A 20,944-nucleotide genomic window follows, 5' to 3' on the forward strand; every position below is an offset into this window, starting at 1 on the left:
GAGTAATTTGATCTTGGAGCCAGCTGATGTTGTCTTTCGTTTTAATTTTCATTATGCCTTTGGCTCTGTAGCTGCTCCTTTTTTTTCTTTTTCTGAGATATTAGAATATAAAGAAGCAATACAGGGCTATTGAGCTGCTTAGTGCTTTAAAATAGCATCATAACAGGTTTTTTTTTTCCATAATATTTATTTCTTATTTTTTGAACTTCAGAATTTATCCATGCTTCCATTCTGAATTGCACACACAGGTGCTATAGAAATAGCTAGAGCTTTTGTATGCCATCACATTTTGCTTTTTTTTTGCACATTCTTATGCTCTGTTACAGGTAAGAATTAAAGATTTTATAACCTTTTTTTTTTTTTTTTTGTGGTTAAAAAAGAAACTTTCAATGTCTGCTCCTATCATTAATAGTTGATCCAATTTGTCAACTCAGTATATAACCACTGTAAAAAGCAATCTAGAAGCTGAGTTGTTATCTGTTTTAAATCTAGCTCATGTACCAATAGTTGATTGAACGTAAGATTTCCTATTACATAAGTACTATGAGAGCTGGCAAGCAGAGGCAGGGCAGAGAGAAACTCCAGAAAGTGGGATACACAATTCTTTTCCTCTTAGTAGTTTGCTGTGGCTTTTTGATCCCCAAGAAAGGTGCTTTCCTTCTCCCTTGTGGCAGTTTTACTGCCTCGTGGTAGAAGTTTAAAACGTGGGACTTTGCAAAGTGGGACTTTGCGACAATATCAAAATATTTTGATGTAAATTTTCTGATAAGCTATCAGAAAATGCCCTAATGCTGGGATCTCAGAAAAGAAATAGCTTAGAACCTCTGCAAGAGAAGTTAGTCAAGGAACGGTAACTTGGTGGAAAAAAAAAGGAAAAAGGAAAGGAATAAAAAGCTCTGATTATTACAAGAAGCTATATTATTCAAAGAAATTTGGCACGTGTTTTCATGGTAGTAATCAGCCCTGTTAAAACTGGCAGAGGAAAGGAAGTAACAAAATTTGTCTTGGTGCCATCTCTCCTAAGTATGCTGTCTCTTAATTACATATTGAATAGTAGCTGGTGTTTGAAGAATAACGGAATAGAAAGATAGAAAGGAGAAACGTGGCAATGTTGATTCAAGCTGATATTTCTTTCTGCTGGAAGGCTCTTGCTGATCACTGAACCATCAGGGTTCCTCCTCAGCCTTTTCCTGAAATGCCCAAGATGTTAATTTTGTAACAGCAAAGCCAGGCCAGATTTAGCTCTCAATTTTGATTTTGTAATACCAGGTTTTCATAACTCCAAGAACATGTGTAACTGAACTGTTTCCATTTCTTGTTTCTTTTATTCTTCCTTTGGTGACCGAGGGAAAAATGTTGAAAGCAGTATCCTGCAAGAGGTTCAACAAAAGCATTGCAGTGCTCCAGGTGCGAGACAAAGTGACAAGAAATGGTCTTGTCTGTTCTGTTGTCTGAGATTGACCAATCTATAACTTCAGTGGAAGGAAGAAGTCACGCTGTTTTTTTGAAGAGCCCTCCTAGTGCATAGCTTTTTGTTAGGTGCTGAATTGCCTTTAAACACCTCTGCCTCAGTAACATCAGAATAATAGCACTTCTCTGCCACACACAGGTGCTGTAGGAGTAAACATACCAGTTTAGGAAACGTTCAAATGTGATTTTACTGCAGGCTGATTTAATAGCTTATCTAGGAGTTATATGTAAGTGAAATAGTCTTTTATAAACTATTATTTTCCAAAATTAGAAGGGCAGGAATCTTCTCAGACTGTAGCTAGGCAGGGGAAGGAATTCAACTCTAAAATAGACAACTGTATTTTCCCATTGCCTTGAACAACTCTTCAACGCAGATTGTCTGAAGTAGTTGCAATAATATCTTTCTACTTTTCAGGCAGTGGAGCTTAGAGATTCAGTTTTTTAACATCTACATCATCTCTTTTCTCCTGAGACTGAAGCTGGTTACCATAGCAAAATGGCGAGGAAGCCGATAAGCTAGTGGTACCATTTGGCAAACCGGGTACAAACTCATTTTATTAAGACAACGGACTATGAAAAAAGAATGAGGTTAGATATTTTCTTTTTCTGCTGTAACATGGTATAAAATACTTGTGAAGAAAATGTTTGTGAATGCATACTGAATAAAATGATCTTAATTCAGCCTACATAACAAGCATTGCTGCAGATCGTAGGAGCTTCAGTTTTACACCTCTGCAGATCTTTGATGCTGTTAACATTACACTCTAATTTCCCTCCCTGGGGTTCAGAGTGCTGCAAAGATGCCATACAGCTTCTATTTCACAGAATACGTACAGGTGTCTATTTCTTTAAACTTATGCTGCTGTGTAGTTTTTAGAAAAAACAGGATCATCCGAGTCTGTCTTTTAAATTAGTTTGCAAAGGGTTTGTGTAGAATGATATTGGTGAGAGCTTAACAGTCAAGTTGCTTTGTTGGCCTACACACCTTATGATTCATGTTTGATAGTGTTTTTTGCTCTGCATTGGCAGAGTTGATCTTTGTGCATCATCATGTGCCTTGAGCTGTGCTTCTTGGCTTCTAAGGGCTACTTCATGGCAGTGATGTTTTCACGGTTGTTCCCGCTGGGGGCTGTTTGTTGACACTGATGTCTACTCATGGAAAGCTTGTTGTCAGGTCTGAGGGGTCTCCTGTTCTTGATGCAGGAGTTGAGTTACTGTTTTGGGAAGTTTGCTTGGGGTTGCACTAACTGTAAGTGAAATGAAGCCTTGTTTCTTGGGGTTAAAATAGAAAGCTGAGTATTTACAATCCTAGAATCCTTAGAACTGGAAGGAACCTTTAAAGGTCAGGTAGTCCAACTCCTCTGCAATGAATAGAGACAACGCAGCTAGATCAAGTTGCCCATGGCCTGAATGTCTTCAGGACAGGGCATCCACATCTCTGGGCAAACTGTTCCAGTGCCTCACCACCTCACTGTAAAAGACTTCTTCCTTTACCTAACCTAAATCTATGCTATCATTCTATCACAGCAAACCCTGCTAAAGAGTCTGTCCCCTTCTTCCCTATAGCTTCCCTTTAGATATTGAAAGGCCATTATCAGGTCACCTTGGAGCCTTGTCTTCTCCAGGCTGATGATTTCCTGAAAATACTGATAATAACCATCTTGAACTTGTAGAAGTGCTGTTCACAGACTGCTAGTAATGTGGCCGTGAAGCAGGAATCTGAGTAACTCTCAGGAAAGTCCTTTTTATGTTCCATTTTTAAGCTGTTTCCTTGTGAAAATGAACACCAGTGTTTTTTATACTTGGAGAGGGATTTTTCATCCTTAAGATCCTGCCTTTCTGCTCATTATCAGCAAAAAACCCCCTATCATGTGCCCATCGGATGCAGTAGTGGGTTAGCTGGCAGCTGGCTGATGTCTGATCAGCTTCAAGAAGAGACGCAGGACACTGGACCTGTCAGGATTCAGCCAGCCTTAGAAAAAGCTGAATGAGAATGTAATAGCAAGGGTTTGTAAATGTGCAAATTTAGGGTCATGTTCACGTGTATGAACTGCGCCTTAGCCCTATCTCTGTCCTATGTGAGGATACTTAAGATGAAGGGAGCAATCTGCAGGGGATGAGAAAGACTTTCCTCCTTGAAAACCAGTTATCTGCAGATAGATCTAACTGGTGTTGATGGTAACCACCCATGGGTATCTATGACCTGCAAGTCATCGTATTTTAGTATAGTACACAAGCGTGGGAACTTTCTGCAGGGACGCAGCCCAAAATGCAGCAGGATAGAGGAGCTTTGTGTGTTGCCATCTACTGGCAGCCATCCTCAGAGAGAAGTCCCTCAGCTGGTTGTAGTTCAACGTATTGCTTAATTTTGAGCTGAAAGACCAATTTTTCCTGCCTAAAACCTGTCTGGGGTCAGAGTTGCTAATAAAACCATTTCCGATGTCTTCATTGCTTGCATGTAGTCAAGATGTTTGAGTAATCCCAGCAGATTTTCTATTGCTCTTTGGGATGTTGGTGGGTGATATACAAATTGCTCCTCTCCTCCCTGGTCTGGGGACTTCTGAGCACCCACTGCTGGCTTGTGGCCTGAGTGATGCCCATGAGGGTGCTGCCTTTTGGAGCCTGATCCTGTGTTTTCAGAGAAGGGGCTGCTCTGGAAATTATTAGTAACAAAGGCAAAGGGTGTATTTAAACTATATTTGGTCTATAGGGAATAGAATAAAGGTCTCTGTTTTAATTTAAGAGTCCTGTACGTTTGACAGTCTTTCCCCACAGAGAACAGAGGTGTTTTGAATAAGTGTCCTCATAGAGAGATGCAGTACAGTTTGTGCAGCTCTCCAGAAGTTTTATTTTGACCTCTGTCAGGGGAAAATATTTATATGATACTGTCAGAAGTAGTTTTGAACATTATACATGAACCAAATGCCAGCACATGTTTTATTTTTTCCTTTTTATTAAAAAATGGTTAGGAAATAAGAGTTGCGACACTAGTTTGCAGCGAAAGTTATGTGACTGCTTTGTTACAAAACATAATCCATGTGGAAGCAGAGGAGTGATGTTGCTTTTCCTTTATACATGTCCAGTCCAAATATATGTCAGACTTAATAACCTTTTCTGTAGCCATGTTCATAGAAATGTAGAAAATGTAATTTTTTTTTTAACCTACTAACATAAATTTTTGAGATGAACTACATAAAGAAAGGATTGCTCTTAAACTCTGTGAATACCAGCATTTTCCCTTCACTATTTTAAGCACTGTTTCAAAATAGCAGTTATATATATCTTCGGCATGTTTTCAAGCCAGATATGTAAGTACGCAAATGTGGAAATATTTGTGTTCCTCTGTCTGCATGAAGCTTAGCTGACTCTTAGCTGACAAAGTAATGGTGCATTTTTAAGTGCATTTTTGTCACAGTAGTTCCAAGGTTTGGATGACCAAAGGTAGGACCATAGCATTGCTAGTATTTTTTATTTTATTATATTTTACCAGGGAAGTAATACACAATGCTAAGGACATATATTTGAGGCCATATATAGAAGGTTTATATTTGAAAACTAGAGAAGTGAAATAAATTGGAGCTTAAGGTTTACCCGTGGCTTGGATCAAAGAGGTGTGGAATGGGCTGAGTTCTGACTGTTGCTTTGTTACTGATGGCAGGTTTCCAAAGTGTAATCAAGTATTTTCTCTTTGTTTTTTTTTTCCCCTTTTGTTGCAGCTGGTCTCCAATGTTCTCATCTTCTCCTGTACAAACATTGTAGGCGTGTGTACCCACTACCCAGCAGAGGTGTCCCAAAGACAGGCTTTCCAAGAGACCAGGGAATGCATACAAGCCAGGCTGCATTCTCAAAGGGAAAACCAGCAGCAGGTAAGAACAACAGTGGGAAATAAAAAATGGAACTGCAGAAATGCAATTAGCATGCAAATTGTTCCTCTAGGATTGCATTTGTAGGCCTCTCGCTTTATGACTGATACAAGCAAGAGGAGGCTGATAGGAAAGAGCAGGATTTTTAAAGGCTTGAAAGAGAACTCAGGGAGTATTCTGCAATACACTGAAGAATTTGTCTGCAGACGTCTACAAAAATCCTGTGGTCTGTGCTCTGTGGATGAAAATCACATAGTATGCAGATAGTCTGCACAGCTTTTTTGTACCCATTGAAGCCACCGTGTGTTGGATTTAGATGCAGCTCACAGGCTTCAGATGGACTCTGTTTGTGAGGCTGAAGTGTGGTGTGCTTGTCAGCAAAATCACAGCCAACAGGAAAGGTGGGTTGTAGAGAAAAATGTAGAAATTGCCCCATTGAACATATTGTTCCTTGATTCCTCCAAAGAGGGTCTGCTTCCTGCCTTATTCAAAATTTACTTTTTGTTTTTATACCTCTGCACACCACGTAGGCTTCAAGTGAGCTGTATTTATCTGAGAAGTGAGATTCATCACCAACTCCAATGTTCATTTGCTGTAAAAAGGTCCATGGCTGCCAGCAAACAGCCTTGTCAGGGGTGCTGACCATGTCTGATCCTTTTGGACCAGCGTGAATGTTCCTTTGCTAATACACCTCTACCCTGAAGTACGTTTGTACTTCTCATAGTAGTCTGTCCAGTCCATCTTGAGATGAATCATGAAATGGGGCTTCCATCCCTTGGGAGACATCTTGGAGCTTGGTTGTGGGCTTGGGAAAGAGATCAAGAGAATGAATCAAATGAATCAAGCATCTTTGCATTTCTTTGGCAACCTGGCCTAATTTTCCCTCATGTCTCAGCCCATCTGCATCTTTGGGTCTGTTTTTGGCAGTGTTTTATGAGTTTCCTCTGGCTAGACATAGTAGCTGTTTAACCTTACTGTTGAATAGCATGTACATGTGCTTTATTTTGAGAATATATGTATGAAAACCACATTCACGATCAAAGCTTCATTTTCCTTTGTAACTAATGTAATTTCACAAAGATGAAACAAGTGGACTCCTTTGGCACCTTGAGATGGAGAAAAGGATTAGCTCCAGGGAATACCCATTTTATTTATTGATTACAGCTCTCTCCTCCCTGCTGAGAATGCATGTGCCATTCTGGGGCTAGAAGCTTCTGTGTCAGAAGTAATTCACGAAAGAAAAGCCTTGAGAAATGCTCTAGCTTTAGGCCTTTTTTCTTCCCTGCCCCCAGAAGGTGCCATACCATGCAGAAGAAAGCCAGAACATCAAAAAAACACAGGTCAAAGCCAGTCACTTGGATGTGCCCTCCGGAACTTCCAGCAGGAGCTGTGGATCCTGGCAGCTGGGGACTCCTAATAACATTACTTGCTGCCACAGTCTGCCCTAACGTTGATTTCCAGGTTCAGTTCAGATGCTTTTCCATGCATAATGCATTGAGGTAATCTTAAGGTGACAGCAGATGCAAATAAATGTCAGTTCAGCCTGCATCTGTGAGAGCTGGGCTCCAAACAGGTGCAGACGGAAAGGGAATGGCACTGCCTGGTGCTGTTACACTCATTTGCCTGTTTCAGAAGACCTAATGATGCTCCTGTGTGTTGTTCTCTATTAAAAGCAGGCATATTATCTCCATGAAAGGGCTCTATATTTTTCCTCATTAAGTTTCTGCCAGCACCCAAAATTAGAAATAAAATTCCAGAGTGTCCCATCCAAGATAGACACTCCTCATGCTTTCATTATCTGAGATAGCCTAGGGCAGAGCTGTAACTCTGTTCCTTGCCCAGAATAAAATAATCTTGGATTAAAAAAAAAAAAAATGCCCTTAATAATCTGCAAATACTTCAGATTTTAGTAAAAAAGTGGTTGTCAGAAGTGCACAGTTCTAGCATTGCTTGGCTTTCACGTGTTTTCACTTTCTTTTCATCTCTGCATCACTTAACATGTGATGAATAATCAGTGTTGCTAAACCTGAGGACAAATGGTCAGACATAAAACACTAAATATTTGTTGATGCCTTGAGGTCATCTTCAGGGAGTGCAGAATACATAGTTAAAATTCCTATGTTGTGTAGAGTGCAGATGTGTGTGTTCTATATATGCACCCACATATGCATATATCCATGTGTGCTTACGTAAATAGAGTAGATCTGTATTGTACTTTTTCATCTGTGCCTATTCTAGAGACTGGGTCTCCTCAGTATGCATTTGTTTAATGTATAATTCAGTAAAACTATGCTGGAATTGTACACTGAAATGAGAATTATATATGAATTCGCTCTTGCTTTTGTTATCAGGTCAGACTGATGCCCTGTTATGCATCTCACTTGTGCCTAAGTGATTTTACAGTGAGGGCTGCACTATGTTTCAGTTGTAATACCAACATGCAAATTGTGCTCTAGTGGAGACCTTAATTTCATCTCTCCATTTGAAGTAAAGGGATTTTTTCTTGTTTTCAAGGTCTTTATGATGGCCTGTGCTTTACTAAAGCACTTGTGACAGCCTCCTCTTGGTAGTTTCAAAGGTTAATTTCAGTGGTTCTGACGTTCCCAGCATAGGGAATGAAGGTAATGTCCAGCTCTGTCATGCAGCTCAGTCTCCTAATTAGTTCCTATGTGGAAGATAGCTCCTGTTGCATGCAGTCATTTCATTTGTTAAGTTTTATTCCCACTTAGTGATAGTTCAGAGAGGCGTTAGTTTCCTAGAGATCCTGAATGTGTTGAAAACATTGGTGGTTCTATCTGGCAAGTGCCTGTGATGTCAGGAAGAGCAGGGCCGGGGGTTCTCCTGCAAAAGTTAGCCAGAAATGTGTGAAAAAACCCTTGGAGCATTAGTTGAGAAATTCACTCCCCCGAACATGTCCTTGTTTTGCAAGCAATTAAAAAAAAATCATTCCACTCTGCTGCACCCACAGGGAATGTTCCAACCTGGGGTGCCCCTGCACTCTCCAGTGAGCTCCGAGTTATTTAGAGGATGCACATGTAGAATAGCAGCTTTCACACATTTGAGGGATGCCAATTATCATATGCAAATGACAGCAGCATGTAGCACTAGTTACTCTGGTAAACACTCAACATGTGTTGTGCTTTTGCGCTCGAGGAGTACGCTAATAGCTGGCAGAAGCCTGAGGACACGTGCATGATTCATCATCTTTTATATATACATATATATATATAAATATATATATATAAAATTTGATGTGTGAATGCTAGCACATGCAGTATGCTGGTGAGAGTGCTTTACAAAACAAGTATCTTGTTAGGACTGCTGCAGTTTGGAGCTGGGAAGGCAGACATCCCTCTAACATATCTTCTCCTGTGTTATTACTACTTCCTCAGGGGCTGGAGGTGAGAATCAGTCTCTTTAAAGTACATGTTTAAAGGGGAAAATGTAAGTACTGGGCAGTGCTGAAGCCTATAATACGTCTCAGTGCATGCTGAACACATACTCAGCACATTCACCTCCTTTTGGTTCCCTCAAAGTTTATCTCCCTCCCTAGAGGAAGAAATTAATGAGGAACTTTCAGGAAAAGAAAAAAAAAACGTAGAAATTAGAAACCAGAAACTAGGATGTGTTTATAACTGAAGTGCAGGCAAGAAGTTTGGTGACGTGAATAATTAGTGCAGGAATGCTGACCCCTCTGAGTCAGGACTGGTGCTTGAGCCCTACTGTTCCCTGTGTTGTTGAGAATTAATGAGCTGTTAGATAGGTTAGGCACCTTCGTTTATTCTACATGGTCTCTGTCATCGGGAAGGAAGGCCATTTTTCTTCCCTGTGCTCACTGCAGGGAAATAAAATAGTAAAGGAGAATTAGGTGCGGGATTTTGGGATTTTTCAGCTGTTCCAGAGTACTGCCTGCCAGTTGGGCTGTGCTGAATCTGGGAGAGATGCCCAGCACCTTCTCCAACCGTGGCCAAAACCCTCCTGTTCAGGAGCAGGGTGTGAGTGGGAATCAAATTGAATACAGAGAATGAATGGTATGGGCAGAATTAATCAGGTGAGATCCCTGAAATACACAAATACATCCCTAGGGTGCTTATTACCTGCAGGTGTAAATTCTACAGATTTTACATAAAATTGACACCAAATTTAGAATAATAGCAAGTGCTGGCTTTTGTGTGAGCTTTTAGGAAAGTTACCAGAAAGTCATTGTTTTGTCATGCAACTAATTTTTGCCTAGCATACAAAACTGTATCTGGAACAGCTCATAAAATGATATTATGAAAGTCACACTAAAGCTATTATCAGTAAATAAAAATGCAATTTAGTTGTTCTGAGTGAGGGTGGAGAGCAGTGAAATGCTGATGACAGGTGGTGGCTATTGGAAGCACTCTTGTGGGGCATGAGTAGTTGTATGGGTCTTAATTCAACTGGGCACTAATAGTGGTTTTAAGTGTAGAGGTGTAGCACTGTATTGCATAGTTGGCCTAACTTCTCATGCTCATTTTATTGGAGCATTCCTATTAACTTGTTACTTGCCAAGAATAGGTTTGTACCTGCATGATGGGGAATGTGCTCAGATGATTAGGTAGGGGAAGAAGAGATTTTAAATGGTGCCCGAAGGTGTTGGGGTGTGAGTTCTGGGGTGGTATGGGAAAGGGGACTTCATGATGGCGTGGAGAGACTGTGTGGAAGGTCAGATGGTGTCATGTAGCAGGGTCCTTCTAGGAATGTGCAAGTGCAATTTCTGAATTGTGTGGATCTTTCATTTGCAAGAACTGGCAACTGTTAATCACAATGCCCAATGTTGCATTCTTGTTTTGGGGTCAGATACTTTAACAGGGGATCGGCTGCTGGGTTTATGGGTATGGTTCTGCTTGGTTGTACTCATCACCCCCATTGTGGTGACTTCATTCCACCCCAGTGCGGAGCAAAGTGTGTTTGTTAACTGGGCAGCAGGTGCTTTAATTGCTTCATCTGTCTGACTCCACAGGAGCGTCTCCTGCTCTCTGTACTTCCTCGACATGTTGCCATGGAGATGAAAGCTGACATTAATGCCAAGCAGGAAGATATGATGTTTCATAAGATCTACATCCAGAAGCATGACAATGTCAGGTAAGAAGAGCAGGCTGTCTCTCAGCTGCTGGGGAGGATGGACTCTCCCAAAGCTTGGCACCTATGGCCCAGGGATGAAGATGACAGCAGCACATGATCCAAAATAAGTGTAAAAGCAGTTTGGAGTGTCACCAGTTGACTTTGTAAATTTATTTACAGGACGGGAGAAGGATTGCCATGTGTCCTCAACATCCTCCTTTGAGAAACAGCTTTAACTAAACTTATTCTTTTTTTTTTTTTTTTTCCTGAACTGTGTCTCAATGGATTTGAGAAAGTGGATTATTTGAATTTGGTTATTTTTTCAGCAGTAACAAACTTACCCTTCTGATAAGTCATGAAGGGATGCAAGTTAAAGATGGGTACCATCTTCTGTGGGATGAATTGCAAAGCCCAGCTGGGGTTCAGGTCCCTTGGAGCAGTCCTTGCCAGCCTGTAATTTCAAGCAGGATGTCCATTTGTGACAGCCTTTGGCACCTGCTCAGCCACCAGTCAGCCACACAGTGCTGTGTCTTGGCTTATGTGGATGAGCAGAAGAGCTTCTGCATGTCACCAGGTTCCCTGTGTCCACTCCCCAAGGAAAAGGGATTGAAATTTTAATGTAGTGGCTGGATATCTTTATGGGCTGCAGTTTAACCTAATCTTAACACATTTTACCTCTGCTATTGTAGTCACTTTGGGAATGACTTCTGTGTCTGTCAGGCCAGATCCTGACACTGTGTAACAGCTCTGTAAGTACTTCTTCTGAGACATGGGGCTGGGAACAGGCAGCTTTCCTCCTTGCTCTGTCCATCACCGCTTTAAACAAGCAACTTCCTTGTAAACTGCTTGTGTAGCCTACTCTCTTATATAGCTTAAGTATGTTGATTAATTATATTTTCTGATACTTAGTAGAAATGGATTTCTTGCATCTTTTATTTACTGTGCCTGCATAAACTCCATTAGATGATGCAGTGAAATCAAATTAAAATTCTGAAGATTCTGAAGGCTACAGCAAGTTGACATTTCCTTAACATTGGGGGTGGAGACAAATGGAAAATTGAGAGGGGGTTGCTTGCTGTGAAATCTCATATGAAACTCACTGAAATTGGGGCAAGTCTGCAGTGGCTTGGGTCAACTTCAGTTTGGCCTTTTGTCATTTTGGTTGTGGCTGGGCAAAGTAAAGGTCCACTAGCAATACTGAAGACAAAAATGTCATCAGCTGTTAAATACTTGTAATGGTTTTCTACTGAGCATTTAAGAACATAATTATGATAATAAAGGTGAGGGGAATAGTTTTCCCAGAGTGATCACAGAGGAGTAGGTGTTGCAGTAGAAGATGTTTTCTGTCTTTATACCCTTTTTTTCCATTATTACCCTGAGCTTGTTCCAGTAGGTATGTAAATTTCTTGTGATAGATGGCATTTGTGAATTTTTGTAATAGAGAAATTACTTCTTTCCAGTACTCAAAGGTTAGCTTGACATTCAAATTGAATGCAAGTCATTGGATGTGACATGAGACTAATCAGTATGGTATTCGATTCGTTCACACTTGTTTCTATATATCATTATTTGCAGATCTAAAAGTCATTCAGCACAGTTAAATCCTAGTAAAGGTTATTATCTGTTTAGGGTGATGCTTCTTTGAAATTTTGTTTCAATTATGTCACTAAATAAGCAAAAACAAATTAATAATAAATTAGCACATGCAAATCAAGCTCAGTATTCAACACACGCATTTTTTTTCCTACTTTCTCTCTTTTACTTTGCCAGGTCACAGCTTCATGTAGTTTTTACCCACATGTACTGAGAGCAAAGAGGAGGTAACTCAGGAACATCTCATCTTCGTACACTGTTGGGAAATGAATAACTAAGTATGAATAGAGAAAAAGGAAACACGAGTTGGTACAAATGACTCATTTCACACTAGGAGTTCAGTATGGAGCCTTTGCTCTTGCCTGGGTGCTCTGAAACCACCCCTGGTGGAAATTACTGTGAATGGTTTTGAAGCATTTACGTGCACCTGGAAACACAGTGGTGGCAGGGGGTAGTGCCTCGACAATGTGGATTAATGAATTGGATGAAGAAAAGCAAGTGCACACATTACTTATGGGGAAATGCTCCAGGGGAGGCTTTTGACATTAGAACGCTGCAAGCAATTTTGTTTTGTTTTTGTCACTGTTCAAAAATGTCATAAGATCCGAGTTTTTATGAGCTAGAGGTTATTGTGTCAAGGCAATTGAGAGGCATGTGAAGGGTGCTGTGCCCAGCCATTGAATCTGGCTTCCTGTTGCTGATTTACGAGCAGAAACATTTCCTCCACAGTTTGCAGAGGTGGGAAGGTCTGTGTGTATGTGTGCAGAGACACGTGTTTCCCTCCACCAGTGACCATAGGCAATGATTCTCTTTTCCCACTCTCCCAGATTAGTTGAAAAAGCAGACTGTCAATGAAAGGTGAGGCACTGGCATGAGCTGCCCAGGGAACTTGTGGCTGTGCCTTCTCTGGAGGTATCCAGGGCCAGGTTGTACGGGGCCCTGGGCAGCCTGAGCTGGGCCTGATTTAATGGTTGGCAACCTTGCTTGGGGTAGAGGGTTGAGACTAGATTGCCTTTGAGGTTCCTTCCAACCCAAGCAGCACTGTGATTCTGTGGAAGTAAAACAAATGGGGACTTTTGCTTACTGTTAAGATTGCTGTTGTAATGCCTTGACCATTCTACAGGCTGTTCAAGCTGATCACATATTTCCCCATCAGCATGGAGGCCGCAGCTCCAGAGGCCCAAAAGCAGAGCCCTGCTCCTGCTTTGGGATTTTGAGTGGGAGAAGGGGTTTGCAACATTCTGTGTCAGAGAAGATTAAATATTCTAATTTTCAGGAATGATTGGGCCTGGGCATTTGGAACCACCTCTAATTTCAATTAAAAAACAAACCCAAATCACTCTACCAGCAGAAAATTTTATGCTAAAATTATGTGAAATTGCTGTGTGTTTTTGCTTAATTTCTATTTTAAAATGTGGAGTCTTTAAATGTCCAGTTCTGCTGTGATGTTTTCAGTCTGTGATATTGTGAAATGTACATTTTTCTTTCCCTTGGAAAAAAAAAGACAGTACACACAAAAAACACAGCCAAACATCAAACAACGTACAAAGATCTTTCCCAGCTGCCAGGAGTAGGTCTGTAAAACAGAGTCATGATCCTTTACTAATGGCATTTCTGCCACAATATTGCTTACTGTGTTACATTTATCTCAGGGGTTAGTTTATCTCTGTGAGGGAAAAGGTGATGTTTTTATGTCTCTCTGACCTGAATGGATAAAAGCAAACCTTTTTAGAACCTTATCAGGACTTCCTGTGAATGAGTTCATAATCTCCTGCTTATTGTTATGGAAAGTAAAATTCAGAGACTAATTTATCCACAATGAAAATATAATTTCCTGTCATTTTTTTTGGCAGCAAAATTTGTTTCAAGATTATGTTCTTCTGAAGAAATTAGGGTGATGATGGAACTAAGATGAAGGTTTGGGGTTAATATTCTCTTTTGAGATGCAAATGAGCAAAAACTTTGAACAGGGAATGAAACCATTCCCCATCCTGATGCATTGAATGAGAATTAACTTTGACAAACAGAGAACAGTGGAGCGTGACGTGACCTTTCACACGTATGTGTGTTAAATATAAAGTCTATTGTCAAATGAAATCAGGAAAGGAGTTCCCGAGACCATGCAAGTAATTCCGGGCAAACAACAAGGTGAATTATGTAAGTAAAGCAGTTTACTTTATCGTGAATGAGATTATGTCTGATAGACAAACCCTAAAATACTCATAGATAATACTGTTTACTGAAATGCTTCCTAGGCAGAATTTAAAATGTTTTATACTGACTATTTATAGTACTTCTCTGCAGAGATAGTGGCTTTAATGTTATCTAGGTTTGGCCAAATATAGTAATCTCTATGTTGTAAAAGGGGACTTAAAGTCCTCTGTGAAGGGATAAAGGTTGGCTTTGTCACTGGAATTCCTTTGATGAACTGTTTTAAGAAGTTTATTTTAGGACCAACATCCAAGCATGGTGAAAGTGACAGTTTCCTCTTTTAGATCCTTTGCATAATTCTTATGAATCATGTACTCAACAACATTAACCTGATCTCATAGTTTTCTAAGCATTTTGAGAACTTGAACTAAACTATTCACAGAAAAGAAACAGTCTATTTGCTTTTGGTTTTGTAAATGAAAGACATTTTTAACTAGTTGTTCCCACTGACAGTAGTTTTCTGGTCTTGTAACATTCTAACAATGAAAATGTCTCCTTAAAAATGACTAAACAGTTGCACTTTGGCTGAGCGTCAGAGCTTTCAATCCAGCCATGTCAACTTAAACTCTTCACCTTATGGGTGTTGTGGTGCTTAATTAGTTGCTTACAAAGGGCATCAAACTCTTGGATTGCAAGTTGTTATCTAATTATGTGTTATGTTTTCAAAAATTTCAATTAAAAAAAACAATTTTCTCCTTCTTTATACTGTTCCTGTACACAGGATGTCCAGCCTTAATATTTCTTGGGGTTAAAAGAGTTATCAGTATAAATAGCAGAGCAAGGCTGAGCTCTGTGCAGCTCATAGGAGAACTCCCAGAACATGGCTGTAATGGGATGTACCAGTTGAAAGCAGTGCACTGCTCAATGGTGTGTTCTGGTTGGTGAGTACAGGCATGGGGCTTCTTCCATCTTGCTAACAGCAAAATGTCTTCTGAAATGCTAAATGTGTTTATAATGAGACATATTCTCTCCAGTCTTGGTCAGACAATAAATTATCTTTTGGGGACAGTTTTGCTAATTGGCTGGTTTTCTTCAGAAGCTCATCTAGTTTCTGTTTTTGTGCTTTTTTATCATGAGAGGTTATTAAAGCTAAGCAGAAACCAGTTTGATTTCACCACCTTCAATAAATAAAACTATATTAAAGGAATGTAGAAATTTGTGGATGTACTTCTCTGGATTTTTTCAAAAAATTTTCCAAATAATTTCTTGTATTGTTCAAAGCTTTAATTTCTGTGGAAAGTCATGTTGCTAGGGAAAGACAGCACCAGTAACTCTTATAATAGAGTCATGGAATGGCTTAGGTTGGAAAGGACCCTAAAGATCATCTAGTTACAACCATCTGCCATGGACTGGTTGCCACCCACCAGCTCAGGCTGCCCAGGACCCCATCCAACCTGGCCTTGAGCACCTCCAAGGATGGGGGACCATCCCTGCCTCCTTTGGGCAGTCTCGCCAGTGCCTCACAACTCTCTAAGTAAAGATTTTGTTCCTAACATCTAACCGAAATATCTCCTCTTTTAGTGCAAAGTAATTCCCTATTGTCTTATCACTATCAGCCTGTGTAAAAAGTCAGTTTCTCTCCTGCTTGTAAGCTCCCCTCAAGTACTGGAAGGCTGCACTTAGGACTTCCCAGATCCTTCTCTTCTCCAAGCTAAACAAGCCCAACTCCCTCAGCCTGTCTTCATAGAAGGGGTGCTCCAGCTCTTTGATCACCTTTGTGACCCTCTTCTGGACTTGCTCTGGCAGCTCCACTGCTTTCCTGATTTGGAGGCCTGAAATGCATTCATGGGTGGGTTGATTGGTTCCTGCTATCAAGTTAACAAGACCTCTACCTGCTTTTCTTCATTCCAGGCCTATGCTCACATGCAGCTGTAAGTTATTTTTGGAGGTAGCTGGAGGAGAACTGTGTGGGTTTCATGTGGGTGGAGGTGTCCTCCGCATTAAATTGCCATAATTCTGGTTCAGGTTGTAGGCTGAGAAAAGTGAGTAGGAGGGAAGCGATCAGCCTTTCCCCAAGTGGCAGCAGTGAATTTTACTTTTTCAGCAACTTTTCTGTTTCCCTGTCAGGAGCCAGCTTCAGGGTACTTCACCTGTGTCTATGTAGAGGTAATGTTAGCTTTTTAGTTTTCCAGAAAATTTATGATTTTTTTTTTTTTAAGATAGTAATTTTCAGGAAATGGCTAAGCAGGTTTCACCCATGGGTGATGGTTAATTACTTTGTGCTGATTGCTGATTTCTTGGCTCTACCTAATACATTTGTTGTTTTTGAGAGGGAAATCATTGTCTTTTAGAGAGAAGCATTTAAGCTGAATCCAATGTATAAAGGAATTTGGTTGTTTGGTTTGGTTTTTTTTGCAGCCTTTAGTATGTCTGAGCTTGATATTCAAGCTATGCAGTAAGTTTAGATGTTGATACTTTATGATGCACTTCAACTAAATGTCTCTCTCTTTTCAGTACATGTCAGAGCTTCAATCTTGAAAATTTCAATTTATAGAATAGAGCAGGTTTATATATTTACTGATTCTGCCTATTTGTGTGTGCGCTCAGCACCCTCTCAGAAGAACAAACACATGCTAACTTGTTTAAGCATTCATCTGACTGCAGGTTTTTTTCTCTTTGAACCCTGTGATCTTGGTCTCTGCTGGGAACTCCTGGTGCCTTCTCAGGTATAAGAGAGTCTTGTACCCTCCATAGAACAAAACAGATAAACAACAGTTTGCAGGGCGCCCTGCTGGTTGCATTACTTAAACACATGTGTTGTGATAAAGATAACAGCCCAAAAGTGCAGCATGCCAGGTGACTGCAGATCTGCAGCTACCAGCAAGCCATCAGCAATTAGGAAGAGCCTGTGATGTATAATTCAAACCCTAGGGTCTGTGAAGTTCACAGGGTGATGGATTGAAGAGTGCTAGATGCTTTAATGATGAAATGCTTGAATAGTAATTTGAAGAGAATAATGAAGGTGCCTGCAGAAGTTTACAGAGCAGATTTAGAATTTTAGCTCATCAAGGTTATTTGGTTTCTCTTTTTTCTTCATTAGTAATAGAAATAATTAAAAAATGATAATAAAATCTCATTGCTGCTCAGCCTGATTGATAGTAAAGGCAATTGCATTAAATGTGTAGTTTAAAAAAAAATTATTAAATTAATTACTTTCAGTCTTCTACAGTAACCTTAAGGGAGGGGGGAAAAAAAGTTATTTCTGATCAGAACTTTATAAAGTCTTACTTGTGAAAACTTGATTGACTTTAACTTAATCAATTACTGTGTCATGTAGTTAACATGCAAAGTGATTTTAAGAACATTGAGCTTATATAATAACATTTGAAGAGGTTCTTGTTAAAATCATCCTACCTTTTTGCTTCCTCCATAGACTATAATGACTGAAAAGCAAAACAGTTAAACTTTTTTATTCTGTAATGCACTGAACTTGGCAAAACTATTTAAAGCACTAATTTACAGAAGCTGTAGAACAGAGGCACACTATTTGGTGGTGATGGATTAACTTGTCTTACACTGTATTTAAATCCCTCAACAACAATTGCTAATATGTGCATCTGTTCTCACTGATGTATATATAACTTAAACACTGGATAAATGATGAAGAAGAGCCAAGCCTGAAACCAATTAGTGGAGTCTGGTATCCTGTGATTCGAGTTAAGGCTTTGCTCCCTTGAAGCTATGTCCTCCAATTGTTGAAAATCATAGTGTATTTTTAAAACTTCTTTTTCATTAATATTGCTTAAAAATGAGAGGTTAAAAAAGCTGGAAACAGGCTTGCACTGGCTGTGTGGGAACTAGTCTAGGAACAGGTTGCTTCAGACAGAGAGCTGAGCAGAAATAGGAAGCAACCAGAGGACTGCACAGAACAGCAAAGGAGGAAAAAGACCAGAGATTAAATGAATGTCAGCATGCACACCATTGGCAGAATATTGGCTTTGTGAAATGATGGAAATGCTCTTTATAGAAATTGGGGACTTCTGTGTGTCCATTTGTGCTTCTGGTACAAAAACCTAAAAATACACACAGAGAATTAAAAGGTGGGAATTAAGATTTCTAAGAGCAGGTAAATTGTGAAAAATTGAAGGTTTGCAAATAATTTTCATGAATCACAGAGAAATACGAGTGTAAGCTCTTCTCAATCAGTGATCTGTTTTTAAAAGACAATAAAAAGAGATGTGTATTTTCTTCCCTTTTACTGTGGCCAGTAGAAACCTTTGGTGTTGCTGTATGTATGTTTGGGGGATACCTGACAAATTCTAAGGATGTTGGCAAGTAACCATCTTCCTCTTTGAGCCAGAGTCCTCGATGAATCCTTTAAATGTATAGAAGGGTGATGAGGGTTTGAAACTGGCTTCATCTGCCTCAGTCATATGGAGCTGACCCCCAAGCCCTTGTACAGTGACTGCTCATGCTGGATGGTCCATCAGCTGTGTGACTTTCAGCAAAATATTCTCACCTAGCCTTGTGTGGCCGAGAATATCATAGCACATGTCTGGTGACACAGATGGATGACTTTGTTCTCTTGCAAGATCATCCAGAAAATCCCTTTCTCCCTCTTTAGCTGCTGGAATTACAACTTGCCCTCCCACGTGAAGGGGAAGGTGTGAGGCAGCTGGGCATTTTTTCTGAATAGAGATGCTGACAGTTTGTTGATCCACCAAGACAGCTCACTTGGTTTTTGTTGTTATTGTTTTGGGTGGGACTGTTTTTAGCTCTATGGAGAATTCTTGCAGATTCTGATAATACATTTAACACCATTTCACACTCGTCATAGGGAACGTGTTGCTAATAGGATGGGACAATTCTCCTTCTGACAACCACTTAATTTCAGTTGTCTCCAGGGTCTGGTAGACCCATACATCAGTGAATGCAGCAGCAATTTGAAGAGAGGCTTTGTAATGCCCTGGAGCATGAAAGGGATGAGAGATGTACGTTGTGTGCTGGTGGGGTATTCATGTAGTGATGAGGCAAAAAATTATTTCCAAGGCAAAAAAGCCTTGGAAAGCAAATACAGCAATTGTTAGCAATGGCTGGAGGAAAGGAGATGAAAGAATGGAGAAGAGCCTCGTGCTGATTCAGACTGTGGATTGCCATAGCAGTTCTGATGGAGAACCTCCAGCCTGGGGAGCATGCACACCAGGGTGCTGCTGCTTTCTGCAGGGGGTGCTTCCAAAGAATGAGCTAGCAAGAATCAGTTTGTACAACAAAGCAAACAAAACTTTGGCTTCTGCTCAAGTGAACTTGAGCACTTCTAGTTATGGATCAAACTTCAAGAAGAGCCAAATGCTGATCCACACAAGTATAATTATTCTCTTTCAGTTGGAGTCTTTTCTTCTGGGTTATATTCAAAACTACTATGAACTTGTTTATAGAATTTATTTTATTTCCAGGCAAGAGAAGAAGGCTTTTTGAGTTAATAGTTCTATTTTGTTTTAATTAAAAAGGAGAAAGAAACCATGTCTCCTGTACATTTTCCTTAAGAATCTTCCGTGATGCAGAGCAGCTTCCCCCAAGTTGCAGTTTAGGATGACAGGTCCAGTGCAGGACAAGTTTGTATTAGAGAATATCAAGAGTAAGTGATATTCCTTTTGAAGATACAAGTGTTCGTTGTCATTTTCGCTGCAAACAGAATACAATTTTGTAACAGAAATCAGAAGCGATTACAAATCTCTTACAAAGCCTGAAATTGCAGTTGTGACTTTCCTGCTGAGCTCCTTTTCCTTGGAAGTGCATAATGGGGGAAGGAATAAACCGAAAACGGTGCTCTCTGAGAGTCTATAAAGAACTGGAATAAAAAAAGGAAAAATAGTGCTGGAGGACAACTGTGCAGAACTGATGCTGGGAGAATTCTGTGGGGATCTGGGATTCTGAGATCAGCATAGGAAGGTGACAGCATTTGCTTCCCCATTGCAAAATGACGTGATGAGAATCATCCCAGCTACACTTCTGTAATACAGAAGCCCAGGTAGCACCAACTCTGTAAGCATGTATTAGATCACTGTATGTTACTTAGATATATGCCCTCATTGATTTAAGTGATTTTTTTTGCACTTTCCTTCATGTCTTCTAAGTTATTTTTTTCCTGCGGATTCAAGGTTCATTTTTAGTGGAAGATCATAAAAGCAGCATTTTGTTGGTTTGTCTTGAATCCCACTGTCCTGTGTCACAGGGAGCACCAAAATCAGCAGGGCAGAGCGTGGTGCCGCCTGCCTCTGCCTCTAATTATTCTGAGTGTTTTATACATAATGAGCAGCTGCAGCACAAGGTCCTGAGGACACCCCCGTTCCCAATCCAAAATAGCCTGTTGTCCAGCTCACGCCATATTCAGGCAGGGAGAAAATCAGAGCCATGTTTTCTCACTTCTTGCAGGCAGGGGGGTTGTGACAGTTTCCTCCCTCCATTTATTTCTTTATAGCAGATTTTTGCAGAATGTTGAGGAACGCAGGCTGCAAGTTGTTGTGTGTCTTCTGTTCCTTAAAGATGTGCCTGGCTGATGTGGGGTTTTAGCTGGCTGCAATATGGGCTCCCAGCAAAAATTTGGCAAGAGCCGCCTTGCAGGCAGCACAGATGTGGTGGGGATGTTCCTAAATGTGGGGACACATCCTTTTTGCTGTAGTTGCTGACTTTGCCTGAGCCCCAACTGAATTTCTTAGTAGCAAATAAAAAGGAAAGGAAGACAACAGTAAACTGTGCTGTAAGATGCTATCATGAGGCTC

At 40.3% G+C, this 20,944-nt stretch overlaps 1 protein-coding gene across 2 annotated transcripts in view; it reads left to right on the forward strand.

Moving 5' to 3' along the window:
- Nucleotides 1-20,944, forward strand: part of ADCY5 (adenylate cyclase 5) — a 198,788-nt gene that overhangs the window by 106,394 nt on the left and 71,450 nt on the right. For both annotated transcript variants that reach the window (XM_052676145.1, XM_052676147.1), the window contains exons 2-3: nt 5,187-5,336; nt 10,321-10,442. In XM_052676145.1, the coding sequence (XP_052532105.1) occupies nt 5,187-5,336; nt 10,321-10,442 (272 nt within the window). The remainder of the gene's footprint in view (nt 1-5,186; nt 5,337-10,320; nt 10,443-20,944) is intronic.

The sequence above is a fragment of the Tympanuchus pallidicinctus genome, unplaced genomic scaffold, assembly GCF_026119805.1.
Source record: "Tympanuchus pallidicinctus isolate F22 unplaced genomic scaffold, pur_lepc_1.0 scaffold15, whole genome shotgun sequence".
In the NCBI taxonomy this organism is placed as follows: domain Eukaryota; kingdom Metazoa; phylum Chordata; class Aves; order Galliformes; family Phasianidae; genus Tympanuchus; species Tympanuchus pallidicinctus.